Source organism: Diadema setosum, chromosome 16, assembly GCF_964275005.1.
Source record: "Diadema setosum chromosome 16, eeDiaSeto1, whole genome shotgun sequence".
NCBI lineage: Eukaryota > Metazoa > Echinodermata > Echinoidea > Diadematoida > Diadematidae > Diadema > Diadema setosum.
In genome coordinates this window covers 33703455-33721620 of record NC_092700.1, presented here as the reverse complement: position 1 = coordinate 33721620, position 18166 = coordinate 33703455, and the positions used below count along the sequence as shown (strand labels likewise).

Sequence of the window (18166 nt, the reverse complement as noted above, 5' to 3'; positions counted from 1 at the left end):
TTTATCTGTACGAGTCAACATTGTGCTGGATGTGATGTGCATAAAGAGTTTTTAAAAATGTGAGTGAATACATATTTATGTCTAAATAATTGATTTATATAAAAATCTTGAAGGTTATATGCGTGCGTGTGTGTTCGTGGATGTATGTAAATTACTCGCATAATGATGTTTCTGCATCCTGTTATAATCTGATGGGGGAGGGGGATATGTATAGCGTGCAGCATAGGATTAAGGCAGGATTTGTTGTCATGGCAACGAAGTTCACTGTTGCATTCATCCTACCATCTACAGAGAGGGAAAAAATTCAAGACTTTCACTCCAATTTCTGCTCTGCATGGTGTCTGTGGAATCAAACAGATCCCCTCCTAGAGCATGAGAAGAAACAGGACAATAGCTCAGATTGAGCTGTTGAGAACATATCAATAATGCGTGAAATCTGACAGCCGATCAACCCAAAGATATGAAAAGAGTAATAAAAAGAAATGATAAATCAATGTCCTATAGCTTCGACTGACATCATTCTGAAGTCATTATCTTCGAAAGAACGGTGGTATGCGCAGCATGAAGAATGCAAATGGTAATATTTGAGATCTCGTATGGAACTATACCTAACGTCGCAGAGATTACTTAGTATTTCTATCTAAAAAAAAAAAGGCACATCATTTTTTATTGTAGTGAAAAGCATTAGATTTCCAAATATCATATTCGTGACTTATCAAAAGATTGAGAAAGTAAATAGACATTGTATGTTTTGCTTAAAGTTCAGTTTATTGTTCTAAGCACCAGATTGAAAAAGACTGTCCATACGGAGCAATGAGCGCTGGTTTTTAATGGGATAATAATTGTCAAAGCTACTGCATATCTGTAGTTATTTTATGTACAGCGTCCCAAGGTTCTTCATATAGCATAATCTTTGCAATGCAGCCAACAACACAAATATGTACAAAAAACATGTTATATTGTTTTTGCAGACGTGCTCATTCCTATCAGCCTTGCGCCTTTTTTTTTTTTTATTGTGTGCCAAACTGTCCGCGATGTCACTATAAGTTCGCATATGCAATAAAGCTACCGACCATGCAGTTCTCAATCAGTGTGTAAATAATAGCTAATGAAGGCGCTTATTATTAACATACAGTGCTTACACAAGAGACCGTTTAGGTTGTACTTTACCCTTTCCACGGTTGTCCCCTTCTTGGGTAATCACGCGTGCAAGTTGTTATTTCTGTCGTTTGTATAGTCTTTTTTTTCGACCGTTCGTGAGCAGAGCGGTTTAGGCGTATGGCGTAAGGAATTTTGCACCTATTGTGCGTGAGGCACCAGGCGCACAGGAGATACACGGTTTCCTCGCGAAGGATTTCAGACCCCGGCGGATCGTCTCAATGCGGCCATTTCGCACAATAGCGAACGACCCTTTTCAGCTTCCGATCAACCGGATCATTCCCACAAAACGTGCCCGTAGTATTAAACGTCAACACGGAAGTGCAGTGGGGTGTGTGCTTCCCTTGCCATTAACATTTACAGCTCCTCAAAACTTTCTTCAAGACTGACAAGAGCTGTTTTCTTGTGTCACTCGGCCTGGGAAGTATGTGGAACCTGGAAGCAAAACTCCGTAGAAAAAAGCTCCAGGCGTAGCAGTTGGTAAGTTGTGTATTTTATGTACCCAACCCAATTTCCAAAAACTGTATCGGATCAACGCTGTTTTGATCGGCTAATGTGTTGACCATTGCATGTACTTAGCTTACAAATATTGACATAAATACTTATTGGTTACTGTAGTTCGATTCAATAACTACACTATTAATAAGCTATCCATATGTGCAGGGCAATGACGGAAAGCAAGCAACACCGCTATTGTTAAATAATGTGTAGGCCTACTTGTGTCGATGGCTGCATACATGTGTGTATACTATTAGTATGTACAGCGAGCGGCATTCAAGAAAAGGAATCTATTATACATCAATATAACCAGCAGTAGATGGAGAGGGGAATTTGATTCATGAACACCTCGGTTGCCATTTTGCGAAACAGAACACATTCATACATCCTGTATTCTCACCATACATTACTATTGATTCCCGTGTGCATGCATGATATTCATGGAGATCAGTGGCGTCGGATTGTTACACTAACTCGTTTGCCATGTTAATAACGCACGTATATACGGCAAATAAGCGCAGTAGCCGCATTTCGCGTACCCATGTAATTAGCCGTCTGTTATGACGCTCGAAAACGTCGGTGCTTCCTAGACGATACATCGTGATTCTGACTGCTTTTGTCACGCAAAGCCATTTCCCATGTTGTACCATCATGTATGTAGTCTTGAGACGATGTGAAGAAACGATTGGGAGGACTACACTGATTTATAGCAAATACTATGATTATGTGGTGGGGGGGGGGGGTGGGATTGAGCAGACTTAATCCAGGTCTATTGAAATTGAAATTGAAATTGATCTGGTTTATTACAGAAAAAAACAACAACCCAAAGGCATGCAGAAGGTGAAAAGTCCGAAGACTTATAATTCCCCTTTAAAAAAACCCAGATTGTACGTTGTATACATATAAAAAAAAAAAAAACACCTTACACAATGCACAGAATATCGTTATTCTTGGGTGCTTTTGCAGCAGGTATCAAAACTTACAATAAAACCCATTAATCATACAAATCCTGATGATTCATGTTACAAAGGGTGCGTATACCATCGAAATCGGGATATCTCGAAACCGTAATGGCTTCTCTGTAACTAAACTCTTCGTCACGTCTTTGTCATGGGTTGAAGAAGTATCTAGCGGTCAGCATTCCAACGAGGGTGTAGGGTGTGACCGTTGTACTTTAGTAATAACGCTTGTCCCCACGAACGGCTAATCAGATAAGTCTTGACCGACGCCAAACCTTAGCGGCCAAACCTTAGCGGTAGGCCTAGATAGTGAATCAGCCAAGACACTCCAATACCTCGTGGTTTCTTATGTTTTTTTTTTCTCCTCTTAAAGATGTTACCATGGCAACCAACTGTTTAGAGATGATAGTCAGGCGCTAATTACGTCATGTCGTTAGCATGAGCGCCGCGTGATAAGGCTTGTAACAAGGGGTCAAATGAATTCAGTGAATGGTGATTTAGGATTACATTGTAGGTGGTTAATAGCAAAAGATTCTAGTTGTTCTCTGGTGGGTTACTCACCACCACTTACCCTTCTCATTCTCTGTACATGTAGATGGGGGTTACTGTTTGGGGTCCTTGTATACCAGGGATATACCTTTGTTTACGTGTGTGTGTGTGTGTGTGTGTGTGTGTGCTTAGGAAAAATATTTATAGATTATGTCATTATTTTGATGGAAAAGGTATACGGCCGATTATTTATTTTCAAAAAGCAGGTTTATGCAGTGAGGAAATTGAATATGTTTGGAGGATTTGTGATGCTATTTTGAAAAGTGGACGGTTTAGTTTGTTGTGGGTCAGTATTAAACCTTTTCAAGTGGATGATATTTGATTAAAATTACACGGAAAAGAAATTAGTATTGGTGATATACCTTCGGGAAAGATTTACACTCATTCTTAACTGATTTACAGCAGTTATATACTTTGGAAGTACGAGATCAACAGAGTAATTTCGCCTTCTCCCCAAAAGTAACCCAAGATATTTTTTCCGACCCAGAGTCACAACTCTTATCCCAAAGCTTAGGGAATTTCAGTTTAAACTTCTTCATGGTGCACTTTATACAAAAGTTAGTCTGTTGAGATTTGGGTTTGTTTTTGATGATCTATGTTCTTTCTGCAAAAAACAAAAAACAAAAAACAAAAACACTGAGACATATTCACATTTATTTTGGGAGTGTATTGAAGTGCAGGAATTGTGGCAAATTATTATTCAGAAATTGAATTTAGAAGAATTAGGAAATATAAACTGGGAAGTTGTTTATACAGGTCTATCCGGAAACTCGCTAAAAGTCAAAGGATGGAATACAATTATATTGATGGTTAAACATATTTTATATTTAGCGAGATCAGAAGGGAAGGTACCGACGTTTAATGATTTTATGAAGTATTTTAAGATGTGTAGAGAAGAAGAAAATAAGACAGCGAGTAAAAGAGGAACAGTTGGAATGCATCTGTTAAAGTGGGAATATATGATGTATACTGAGGATGATACGTGATATTTTGTTTGTTTGTTTTTTTGTCTTGATTTTTGCCGTATCCGCGAGTTATTATCACATCGTTGTCGTTTTTTTTTCCTCTATTGCTTCTACCTTTCCACATTATCTCCATATTATTATTAGGATGTATTTTATTGTATGACAAATAAAATGGCAACTTACACGGCAGAGTTATTCAAGTGTAAATATAAACCTGAGGGCTGAAGGCACGGGGAGGGTGGGGGAGGGGGGGTATGTTGGTGTTATGTGGATGTGTCTGTGTGCATGTGTGTATGTTTTCTCGTAAATAGCCTCTTTTTTTCTCTCTCTCTTTTTTCGAGAAGCAATGAAATATGCCCGTTTTTTTTTAAAGCAAATTATCTATTATGTTCCTGTTTTGCGGGCTTTTGCGAGAATATGTGTTAAAAAACAAAAACAAAAAGCGGATTTCGTTGTTTTGTTTTGTTTTTGTTTTTGTTTTTGTTAAAAGAGTTACAATGTAAGTTTGACATTAGTTTGCACAATGTTGGTATTACTGCATTTTGTCCTTATATAGTGTAAGTTGATGTTATTTTGTATTATGTTTGTGTATAATGCAGTCTGTTTTCGTATGATGTCTTGTTTTTGTTCTGTGAACGTTTCTGATTCTTGTGATATGAAATTAAACGAAATTCGAATAAAGAATTATCAAAAAAAGTGTGTGCATGCGTGTGTTAACTTGGAAATTTGGACGCCACTTCAAACATGGTGTGAGAACAGGATGCGATCATTGACTGGAATCCGGCTCATTAGCTATTGAAAGGAGACCTGCCCGGTATAGGCCTTAAAATAAATAGAATAGGTCTAAGGAATTGCATTCACACAGCATTTTCATTGCGATGCATGATTTATATCACTATGAGTTATCATCATAGTGATTATTGTCATTATTATTCATTCAGAATGGTGTTTTTAATGTAAGATTGCGCTCTACATTTTGGAAGCAAATGTAAAATCTAAAGACAGAGTCGAAGATTTGGGCCGAGATACGTGAATGTGCCAATAATTTGTATTTGCCGATTCACTGATTCTTAAAATACTTTTGGATTCTTTTCATCGAAAACCCACTTATCCACTGTTCAATCTGTTCATTTCGGCGAAACACACGCATTCAGTTCTTGGGATCAACGAACTGTTTCAGCAATGTATTACACATTTATTGATGTTTCTTACTTTTGTGAACAAAGCATGCGTAAAATCTAAATACACTACAGAACCGGTCTATTTTGCCAGCTTCAGCTGTTGACTGTATACAAGGCTAACTTCCAGAAAAGCCCCCTGAATATGAAGAGCAAGCTTTAATTGTTCCAAAGTTGTTCATAAATTCATTCTGGAGTTTGGTAGTGCATTAATTGTTATGGATGTTTTCTTTCGGGTGATGCTAATTAATTAAGTAAAATTTCTCAACTTGTTTCATAAATGTACCTTTTGCGAACCTCAGTGGACAGCTTCTTGTTTGCTACGTTGGTAGTAACAAGTTCTCTGGTTTCCTCAGGGAAACCTGTCGTACTCAAGTTGACTATGACAGAATTTGAATGCGTAATTAAAAAAAAATCCCTCCATCTGCAATGTGTTTTATACCTCAACAGAATAGAGATCACAAAGCAACGGGTGTATTGGGCATATCTCAACGTGGGTATGAGATGAAGTCAGTCAAAAGTTATGCTCTTGGCGCTGTTACATAACCAACATGAAAACAATCCATTATACAACCTTATGAGAATTAGATACTATAACTTATGGAACAAAATGAAATCCAAAAAAAAAAAAAAAAAAAAAAACCGAACAAAGTACTAGTTATACATACAGAAATTAATGTCAGAACAAAGAACACAGATGCCCTAATTTCAGTTTCACAAGCCATACACTAAAAGATTATCAGTTTCAGATGGTACTGAGCAAGTTTTGTTTGTATGTTTATGTATGCGTAGATGCATATCGCATGTTCTAATTTTCTTTGTGTGCAATGCATGGCAAGCTTTGCATACATCATTAGCATAAAGCAAACACCACGGCAAAGATTCATGTTGATTTAAAATAAAACGAGGTATATGCGCTGCGTTGATATTGACACAGACGGGGTATGCCCCGGCGTGAATAAACATGAATGCGGGGAGATACGGCCGACTTCCATGCATCGCTCATGAGAGTCATTTTCTAAACTTTTTGATACGACTACAAACTTTGCTACATGTTCTTGTACTATCAATCATTTCTGTCAAAAACAACTTATTTCGAGTACAATCCTTGCTTGGCTAACAAAGTGCTATTTATTGTCCCTGTCGATATACATGTAGATATAGCTCTTAAAATTGCCCGCGTATTCATTCGGAACGGCTTGCGATTGGTATGTGGAAATTCGCAGAACTGAAACTGCGTGCAAGTTACTATGATATTTGATCGTGACACATCCGTTTTACATGACTGTTTATACTAACATCTGTCTTCCGGTTTCTATAGGTGCCCTTGTCAAAATATTATCAGGTCCCTGGTTTCCTAACAAGTCGTTGGAGAAAGAGAGAGAGAGAGAGAGAGAGAGAGAGAGAGGCAGGCAAAGAGACAGGGAATTATACCTTGACTTTATGAAACTGAAATAGCAATCGTATTGCATTATTGAATACAACTTTCCCGATGTTAGCAACAGCGCAAGCCTACATTATGTATCAATTAACCCTGGCCTATACAGAGACCACCTGCCAATAGGCAGGGAAAGAAATGGAGAAAAGTTACAGATTAAACATTAATTACATTAATGACAGTTTAATTATTGGCCGTTGAATCTAACTTTTATGCTTACATGTTTCTCTCTGTCAGATATATAATAATGTTATGTTATATTATATCATATTATGATATATTATATTATATTATATTATATTATATTATATTATATTATATTATATCATATTATATTATATTATATGCGACAGTTACAAATAGAGTAAAAACGTTATCATGCAGATGAGAGCTCGATTCTAAAGAGGAGACTGACATAGACGCTTAGGAGAAATCCCTGGAACAGACTTTATCGGAAAATGTGGTTTGAATACCAAGGGACATTTTGAACTCAGTTTCCAGTTTGAGAATTCAAGGTTGTGTGCAGTCCGACAACCAGAATTGTTGATATTTTGTAAAGATGAAGCTTTAAGAAAGTGCTATTACAATCAAACATTTAACTTCTACCCAATAATGGAAAAAAAAAAAAGTGTGAGTGACCGGATTCACCATAATCAATTTCGGTCCTTGACAGTCTTGTGTGCAGTAAACCGTTAAGTAAATAGATTGAACCTTTGTGCGCTGTGAGTGCCAATTGTCAAAAAAAAAAAAAAAAAAAAAATCCCAAAGCGTTAACACGCTGTCCAAGTCCCTGCCCATTATATGATACAGAAAGAGTTCAGCAGGTCCATCCATTATTTTTATGTAAGAATAATTATACATGTATTTAGAGTGATAGCATAATACTAAAGACATATTTTGTGCATGCGCTTGAGTGAAGGCTTTTATTTTTAATCATCCCATTAATGAACAGCATTGAATTTTAACCAGTTTATTATGAGCTGAATTTGCTGTAACCCGCACGTCTTCCATGGAATCTTGTCCTGCCCGAATATACTCAGTAGTTTAACCAGTTCAACCAGCCAAATGTTTGAAAATGAGCCTCCGCAACATCACCAAGATTTTGAACAGCGTTGTATTTTTGTTAATGATTAACCTCCTTGTATCGCATTTGAATACACGGGCGCACACATGCGTGCTGACATTATGGAAGTGGTGGGACGAAATGGTAAACCAAGTTCTAGAAATCCAGGGTTCCTGCGCAGTAAAAGAATGAAAAGAATGAAAGTAAAAGAATGAAAGAATGAATAAATGAATAAATGAAAGATAAAAAGAAATAAAGAAATATAGAAATGAAGGTGTTTGCCTATTTAGGAAAGTACCGATTAGTATCGATAGAAAGTATCGATTTGTAGCAATGACACATGTAGTGATGGTACTGATCATGACGATACTATACTACAGTCAAACCTTTCTGTAGCGGCCACCCAAAGGAGACGAAAATAAATGGCCGTGATAGACAGATGGCCGCTACAGACGAGGTCATTAACATGTTTTTTTCTCTTGGGGGTGGGGGGGGGGGGGGTGGGGTGGGGATTGTGTTCAGTGGTTGCTTGGGGCAGGTGGCCGCTATAGTCAAGTTTGACTGTACTAATGGCAATGGGAACAATATTTGTGTTTTTAGTATCATTATACCCGTTATCATGTCATATTTGTCATTATCATACATTATCTTAATAGGAGCAACGTAAAATATATGACATAACAAATCTGTACGGAAATAATATTTGATATTCTCTTGGGGGCGGGAGTAGTGTGAAGAAAACGAAAATCAAGCCCAGGCAGATATCAATATGTCGAATAAAAAAGCAGTATAACTGACTTACCAGACACTTAGCATGAATGTGATCTGCTTGCATAAATGGGCTTTACTTCCCTCATGTGGGCTATTCATTAATTCACAGAATCCACATACATGTAATATAATCCTCGCATTATTTGGGGTGAATTCGTAATCCTCTATTGTCATTGACCTTTACGATGACAGACTTCCTAACATCTGGTGGGATAAAACGAATGAGCATTCTAAGAGGGGAAAATCCCACTTCAACGGTTGACACGTGTTCCGTTTTCAATATCTTTTTTTTTTCCAATTTCCACCCATAGTACACATCATGTGACCTGCTTCTCTTAAGTAAATCTCCAAGTACACTGTAGGCAAATATACGTTATGTTTATTTTCCTTTCACTTCAGTGAGTCACTACAATGCGTCAGCGCTCACAAGAAAAAAAAAGCATAAGTCGCTATAGATAAAATGTTAATTGTCGTTATCATCATTTTCTGATATCATGCCAATGATTGTTATATAATGGTTATCGATATCATCTATAGTTGCAGATAATAATGATGTAGCCAAAGTAACAATAATGGTAATAATGATGATAAAAATCAGTATGGAGATGATGATGATAATATACTACTGCTATTATCTGTACTGCTACTAATTACTCTAATAAAAATATGAAGAAAGATAATGAAATTGAATAATATTAATAACAGTAATATTTACACACAGGTCAAATTGCATGGAGATCATGTGTAAACGCATCTTGTACAAAGACATAAGGAATAATTCCAACTTTGGATTTCCTCTTGAAAGTCTACAGCCCAATATACTATATCATATTGCCTCCACATTATCATGATAATCATTATAAACATAATCATAACAATAGTACAATGTAATAACGATAACAATTATTGTTATTATTGTTTTTATCATCATCATTACTATAAGTATCATAATCATTGTGATTATATTTGTTTTAATCAATATCACTATCATTGTTATTAGTAGAAGTGGTAGTCATAGAATAACTATTGTTACCATTATCAATATTATTGTTTTTGTAATTATCGTAATTGTAGTTTTATTCCCCAGTCATAATCATAATCCTTATCATCATCGTGATCATCATCATCATCATCATCATCATCATCATCATCATCATCATCACCATAATCAACATAATGACTATGTTGTTAATTGTTATTTCCTCGTCCCGACATACCGATTGCGTATAGGGAATAATGATAATACTCTAGTATTCGTGGTACTGGCAATTCTAGAACATGGCCTATCATTATTTGCAATTCTGCGGTCAAGCAAATATTTGCTCCCTCTGTGCGAGCATTCAGTTGTCATTATGTTTATTCCTCTCTGTCTCTCTCTCCCTCTACCCCCCTCCCCCTTTCCTCTCTATTTTTGCTGTAGAGAAAGAGAGCAGTACAGTCAACTTGGTTCCATTGATGCCAACTCGGAATGCAAACGTGTACAAGGTCGTTTGCGAAGACCAGTCATTTGAAGGGATTTCCCCAAAGTGGATCTTGTTGCAATAGACAATAGCTTACATACCAGTGACAAGAACTGGTTACTCCTTCCCGACGCTGTGTATGAGTATATCGCGGGAAGATGTTCCACCAGTCGAAGAGAATCTAGTCGCTCCAGACACCACCATCACTCGCTTGTCTCCCCGACCTACTAACCCAGAGGGTGAGGTCGAAGACGTGGAGGCCGCTTCATAAAACACAGAGGGACAGAAGAGAAGCTCGTGGTATTGGCACATTGGGAAAGGAGGAAAAAAAAAACTTACACCATCATGGCGGAAGTTAATTACAAGCGGGTTCGGGAAATCATGTGGACCGATCAACAGTACCGGCTCCGGGAATTGCCGGTTTTTTACGGATTCCCGCTCCTCATCAAAGTAATGAAAGGAACGAATCTTGACGTGGACGCCAAGGAGACGGTGAAGAAAGGCGAGGTGAGTTGGGGAGGGGAGGGGAAGAAGGGGGGGGGGGGTGATTCATTCAACCTACCATGCAGATAGACAGTGGGCGCTGGTGGGCGTGTCATAAAAGTTCTGCAACAAGGGATCGATTGTGTAGGTACCTGCTAAACCTAACACAACTCATTCTTTTTTTTAATGAGAAACTAATGGTCTTTTCTTGCCCCTTACGTCAATCACGATGATGAGATTATGAGAAGAATAAACTTTGTGGTTAGCAATTACTATTTGCACTCCCGTTGATACAATTATGTATGCCGTTTACCTTTCTCGATGCGATGCTCACAGTGACTACTATACGATGACGAAGAATCCAGAAGCATGGCAGTGATAGAAACTAAGTTGTGATGATTATAAACATGGTATAAATTACAATAACCACATGTCATGCCCATAGAGATATATTAATGCACTTTGGAGATAATTGGATAAGGAATGCTATCCTGTATGATTTTACCTGCTATAGACTTTTCCATAACCAAATCAATGGATTTAATTGTTACATTTATTCATAAGGAATCTCTGTTCAAACAAGAGATAGAAAATGAAAAACCAATCAAATGAAACTACTCAAAATCATTCTCCTGCATACGGTCACATTGCCTTCCTTGTTTCCATGGTTACTTTCTGCGACAAGACAGGAGGTTGCACAGTACGGGAGAGTTAACCTTGCCCCAAGTCTTTATCACGCATTAGTTTCCCAACAGAGGGCCTGGTATCTGCACTCTATGCTTGGTATCTGAATTCTGAACTCATTTTGACGTTGATTAACAAGACAGACTGCAGAGTATTGGCAAGGGTAAACCACCGAAATAGAATGCAATATGGAAGGCATGAAAACGTCACCATCGCTTCCCATTTTCTTTTTTTAACCCCAAATACAATTTCGACACAAAAACCCAATCCTTCCATTTATTTCATTCTTTTTCTATATCGTCAGCTGCTCTTGAATGAATATTTTGCCTTGGGTTGTATAACAAACCTGGATCACCATGCCTCGCCAAAGGCTTATCTCCTATCGGATAGATTAGTTCCCGCTGTTTTGCTGCAGACCAATGTGCATTGGGTTGACGTTGTTCATCTTCCATCCTCCTTTCTTGCAGATTTTGCGTATCCATGGCGACCACAGTCAGCGGCGGGTGATTGCAGCAGACAGCAAAGGAAGACACTGGAGTTTTCCTGTCCACATTGGCGCCAAATTCGACGTTCCCAGCAAGAAAGGTACTATGGCTACATGTAATTACCACCACAGTGTTCTCGTTATGTGTGTGTGTGTGTGTGTGTGTGTGTGTGTGTGTGTGTGTGTGTTGTCTGTGTGTGATGAGTTTGTATTTCTCTGAGTGTCTGCCTCTCTGTCTCTCTTTCTCTGCATGTGTATGTGTGTGTATGAGGTTGTTCATGCGGTACTTTAAAAATGAAGTCTTCCATATTCTTTCGAATTTCAATCTAAGCTATGGTCTATAAAAGATTATAGTCATTGTATGGCAGTAACCACATTCGAATTGAGTCTTGAAAACTTAGAATTGCTTGATCTAACATGCTTGCTTACACCTTATCATTCATGAATGCAGACAGGCGGACGTCGGTCTACATGAGCGAAATCGTCGAACTCGATAAGCTGCCGAAGAAGTTCTCCTTCGCGAAGAAAGATGACATGCAGATCAACATCACGGGCGAGAACCCCACCACGGCTGGACCCCTGATCGAGGGCGACTTCAAGACCAGGGAGGTTACAAGAGTCCGCTTCTTCAAAGCCAATAGAATCAGTGATGGTGAGACAGATCTAAAGTAACTAACTAACTAACTAACTAACTAACTAACTAACTAACTAACTAACTAAATTAATTAATTAATCAGTTAATCAATCAATCAATCAATCAATCAATCAATCAATCAATCAATAATCAAAATACTACTACTACTACTACTACTACTACTAGTACTACTACTACTACTACTACTAATAATAATAATAATAATAACAAATAGAGCAAAATGACTCTGTTTCTTTATACCCTTTAGAGTTTCCAAAATATCCATCTCACGAACCCATGTTTTGCTCAATTGAATTCGATCTGATAAGTTTCAGTTAAAAAGGAACCAATCAGGTGCTGTCCACGACGTTGCTCATTACAACAGTTACTCTGTCTCTCAATAATTTTGACATGTTTTTTTTTTTCTCAAATGACTTTCATCTGCTCATGCGCAGAATGTAACTGCGACCAGTTTTTTTTTTTTTCAACTTCAAAAGGAGTTATTGGGACTATTGAGAAGTCAAGTCAACCAGGGAGGTGAGACAAAACACCTCCCTGAGTCAACCAAGAAGTGAAAAGGAAGTCAAAGCAAGGGAAACAGATTTGAGCAATCAGTTTGTCATTTCTTTCTTCTTGCTTTCAAAAATCTCTCCATGAATAATCTATACCCTCACCCCCTTTTGTACAGACCTCAAGATACCCACTTGTTGTGAATTAATCTCCTTTAAAAGAAAAGGCGATTGCGTATAAGATGTTTTACTGACAGCATGGGTCCTCTCAATCTCCTCTTTCACATCTAATCCGACCTCAAGCAGCCTTATACCGTACATTAATAGTGTATGTCCCCCCCCCCCAAAAAAAAAAAAAATACAACGGTACCCTCCGCAACGATAACTTTAAAAATAGTGAATCAATCCAAACAAAAAATTCAGGGTATGAAACTAGAACTCATCGCCCACAATTTACAGAAAACCCCATCCGATTTGCTTCAGTGGTCAAAGAGAAATTACAAATTTTGTAGACCATCCCTCCAAATTCTGCCTAAATTGTGTTTACACATTATTGTAGTTCCAAGAGCATCCAAGTGCTAACCGTTGGAAGAATCAGACTCATGACATGCATTACAACAATCCACATTTCTCTGTGACCGCTTAACCAAATTGAATGCGGCTTTCTGCAAAATAGAGCTAAGATGATATATTTTAAGACCCTGAAGTAGCATTTAGATGGTTTAATCATATAGGGTGCTATCAATGCAAAAATCCGATTGTATTTTTTTTTTGACATACTGTACACCACTTCAGTGACCATTTCTCTCTGCACAGCATCTATACAAGCTATTACATGCATGTGAATAAGTGGAGGATCACCTCTTCATTGTAATCTTACAAGCGGGGGTTCTGAATCTGATCACGGGTTTCTCTAGCGCATGTCAGATTATTATGCCTCCGCCACGAAGTGTCGCCGGAGGCTTTGTGTTTTCGGGTTGTCTGTCCGTCCGTCCGTCCGTCCTTCTGTCCGTCCGTCCTTCCGTCCGTCCGTTCGGGTCATAGGGTCAAAGATCAAGGGTCAAAGGCCAGGTTAAAATGCTAAAATTGTACTATTTGATACTGAAATTACACTTTTTCTCCGTACTTTGAAAATTACACAATGCATAAACTTATCAAAGGGACAAAATTCAAGTAAAAATCCTCAAATCCCCAAATACCTGCACTCTTAAACAATATAGCCATTCATCCATTCGTCCATTCGTTCAAGGAGATTGAATATTCAATACATATGTGACAAACCTGTCATTTCAATGTTTTGCCAATTATGTAAAACTGTCATCACACATTGTCAAGATGTACTATAGACCTAATAGGTGTGGAGAATTGTGCATTATGGCGGAGGCATACCAGTCGCCATAGCGACATTTCTAGTCATGCTTAAACTAGAATATTCCAGCCACACCTTACTCTTGACAACGTCATCCGTGGACTTTGTGGAAACAGTGGAATAGTTTTGTTTTGTTTGGTTTATTGGTTTTGTTAAGTTACTCGGTTTTCTTTTCTTTTTTTTTAAAGGACGCAATGCAGACATTCCTTGTAGTCGCACACGTCTTTCAGGAGTGGTCTTTCAAAAAAGGTTTCCCAAATATATGTTTCCGCTTGTATGTATATCAAAGGATTATCTATGTTCCCCATACACCATTCTCCTAAGCTGTTCATGCGTATCATTATCATACTCCTCATAATCAACATTGTGATTGTCATTGGTATCAAAGAAAAACCACATCATTTGTTAGGTTTAATTCTAGACTTGCCCTTCGTTGTTGTTTTCTTTTTTCTCATAGACGAAATCGATCCGAAGGTGCTGTTTCTCCCCGCTTACCTCGACGTGGATGTAACCATAGCAACCAAATTGGCCTGCGAACCCGAGTCATTCTGGGACGAGTATATGGAAGCTATAACCAGCGATATCACGAAGAAAGTCAACTTCGACATGTATCGCGGGAAGGCAGGTAAACAGATCTAGTCGACGAATAATGACATGATATGATCCAGATAGAGCTAATGTATTTTCCTCTTTGGTGTACTATGTATCTATTCAGTCATGTGGAATCTTGAAATGTTATTGTTCTTTTCTTCTTTGATTTTATTGCATTGTAACTTTACTTTCGTTAAGTTAACTATGACACAAAGGTCAGACTCCATTCGAACGATAATTCCGTTTTAGCCTTGCATCACAGTAGTTCTGAAGGAATGTAATTCGTTTCTAAAATATTGAAAAGAAATATCTTGTAAAATTCACGACCTATAATAATATATACAGGTGAATAACTTAAGTAATAGCATGGAGTTATAGCTCCGTGGTAATACTGCGGGGTTAAGCAATAGCACTTAGACATCCTAGATTTGAAATTGCTAAAGGATGCGACACTTTAAGGGACTACAAACCCATTCATATCTGTCCTCCTCCCTCCACCCCCGCCCGCAGATATCCAGATATACGAGTTCAGTAAAGAAATTGTCAAGAAATCGAAGAGGAACTCGGCGTGTCTGTACGAGGAGGTTGCCCCAAACAAAGTGGTGACCATCGGCAGCATGATCAAACAGCGCACGCCGAGCGTGAACCGAAATGCGGAAGGGAAGCGCATGTCAAGAACGCCCTCTACGGGATCAGCGGAATCCGCCGCGAGGCTTGTGAGTAAAGTCTAAAAGGATTTCAGCTTTCCGTAGTGATAACTAAATGTGTTTAGAAGAAATTAACAGACATACCACATCACATTCCCATTCATCTTTTCAGTGTCTTCGGTGTTTTGTTGTTATTAGAGATTAAAGTTAACTGGCTCAATTTATTCTAATGTACAGCTAGCTATGGTTCGTGTTTGTGCTTTTTTCATGGCCACCTTGGATGATTTTTTTTTCTTCTTCCTTTGGTATAATGTTGTATTGATTCTTTCATTCTTGCATTGTGTTACGCTTCGAGAAATCTTGAATAAATTATATAAGTCGTTAAAAAAAAACTGATAGGGGATTCCATTCTGAATTTCCAAGTCCTACTGTACGTTCATCAGGACTTCGTAGTTGTATACATGTTGCTAGTGTGAGTTCTGCTTCAAAATACTGCTGTGCGGTAGCTATGAAGTGCAGTTGAACTATTGATGGAAATACAGTGCACTCCCGTTATAACAGACACGGTTACAACGAATTTCTCGGTACAACGAAATCAAAATTCAAGTCCCAAATTATCATCTATAATGATTATGATTATCATCTTATGTTTATACACTATTAATGTTTACATTACGACATTTCGATACAACGAAAGAAAATCGTCGGTCCTGAGGACTTCGTTACATCGGAAGTACACTGTACAGCTGCTGTGTGTGTTTCTCTCTCACTCCAAATGTAATAATTGCACCTTATGACGTCAAAATGGTAAAACAGCCAGTCAAACATGTTTACCTTCGGTTCAAATTCCATCTCCAAGCAAAGATATTTTCCACGAGTTCCAACTGTAAACCACAAGAATTGTTTTAGTTGGCCCAGAGACTTTTCTGTCACTACAAGGTCCATGTAAGTAATAATCATTTGCCATCAAGTACCACTCTTACTAAACTCCAGTCATTTCATGCGTTTCCTTTTTGCCCCAGTCGACTTTTGGCCCTGCTGAGAGCACCGAGTCCGAGGAGCCTCAGAGAGCGGTGAAGGACATCTTGACCGATCTCCAGGACAAGGATGAAACCGAGATGACCGAGGAGGAGATCCGTGTGGCCAAACACCGGAGGATGATGCTCGCCATTCTTGCCCGAGAGGAGGAAGAGGAGAGAGAAGCCATGAAGCAACGAGAGGAGGGAGGGAAGGAGGAGGAGGAGGGCAAAGGAGATAAAGAAGATACCGGTGATGATGCTGCTGGTGATGATGGTGAGGATGGGACTGCTGACAGGAAGTCGAGAGGAGAAGGAGATGGAGATGAAACTGATGAGGATAACGATGATGACGAGGACGATGATGATGATGGTGGTGGTAATGTTCAGACCGGAGAAAATGAACGACCCGATTCTACAGAAGATTCTAAAGTTGGTGAATCGATGCCGGGAGAACTTGGTAAATTGTCTCCAGAGGATGTTGCCAGGCGACCAAGATCACCAGGTGATGGTTCGCCCGTAACCAATCAGATAGATGACGGCGATTCTGTGTTCGCTGACAATTCACCACGTAGTATTCCAAAACCAAGGATACCACCGAGAGTGCCTACTAGGCGTACCCCGCCCATGAAATCCCCACCGGCTGTTACCGCTCCGAATAATGTCAGCTCAGACACTACCTCACCGACGGGTCAGGTTGTAAGACGCCCACCACCCTTGCCTAAGCCAAAACCAGCCGTTCCGCCAAAGTCAAGCAACCCACCGGAACCACCATTCCGTCCTCCAGTAGTCTCACGTGCAGGAACTAAAGTTGGTACTGCGCAGCTAGTCACCCGAGACGAGAAAACCTCGCGGTACACCCACATCTCTGAATACCCCGCCGATCTTACAGGGTTGACTATCGACGACATGTGCCAGGCTCTAACTTTGCTGCGTCTTGAAAAGTACGAAGACCGTATACGTGAACACAAAGTAGACGGCGAGCTGGCCAAAGAATTGACAGCAGACATCTTAAAGTCGGACTTTGGGATGAACGCATTAGACAGCATGAAACTGAATAAATTTATTCACGACAACTGGCGGCCAGTCTGATGTGTCTCCAAAGATTCATCAAATATTTTGGAAATTTGCGTAATCTTCTTTTTTTTTTAACTCATCGGCCGAAACGGAGAACGTTCCACCCATTTTCAATATACTGAATGGTCAAATTATTGCCAGAACCTCATCCCATCCCGTTAGAGCCGTGTCTACTATGCCTGAGGAGAAACTGTTTTAAGTTGAATGGTTGAATGCGAATTTGCCTTGAAAATTGGCTGCTGAAGCTGTGTATTCATATTCTAATGGCAAGTAAAGAGAAAAAAATCGCGAAAAGGGATTTGCATAATCAGTGACCTTCTTGCCAAATCTATTAAAAAAAACTACAAAACAAAACAAAACAAAATCTACTTCAACAGCGACTCTGAAGATCCAACTCATTGTCCCCGTGCCATATTCTGATCGTAGTCTTATTCACAAGGTGCCTTTGATTACATCCCGGGTCACTGTGCTGGTGTTCCTTTTAACAACAACTTTAAGCGACAACTTTTGCTGATTCGTGATACTAGTGCATTGTAGTCCCGGAAGGCAAGACCAAATTGCACCCAATGATAACGTTATCGTCGCTCTGTTATACGCTTTGTAAAGGGATGATATGGAACCTTATCAAATTTT

At 38.9% G+C, this 18166-nt stretch overlaps 1 protein-coding gene across 1 annotated transcript; it reads left to right on the top strand.

The window, feature by feature from the left end:
- The first annotated feature begins 10331 nt into the window (after window positions 1–10331).
- Window positions 10332–17692, top strand: LOC140240051 (uncharacterized). Its single transcript, XM_072319861.1, has 6 exons — window positions 10332–10546; window positions 11674–11791; window positions 12142–12342; window positions 14660–14827; window positions 15304–15509; window positions 16463–17692. The coding sequence occupies exons 1-6, from the start codon at window positions 10385–10387 to the stop codon at window positions 17546–17548; spliced, it is 1941 nt and encodes a 646-aa protein (XP_072175962.1). The 5' UTR covers window positions 10332–10384; the 3' UTR covers window positions 17549–17692.
- Window positions 17693–18166: the final 474 nt, after the last annotated feature.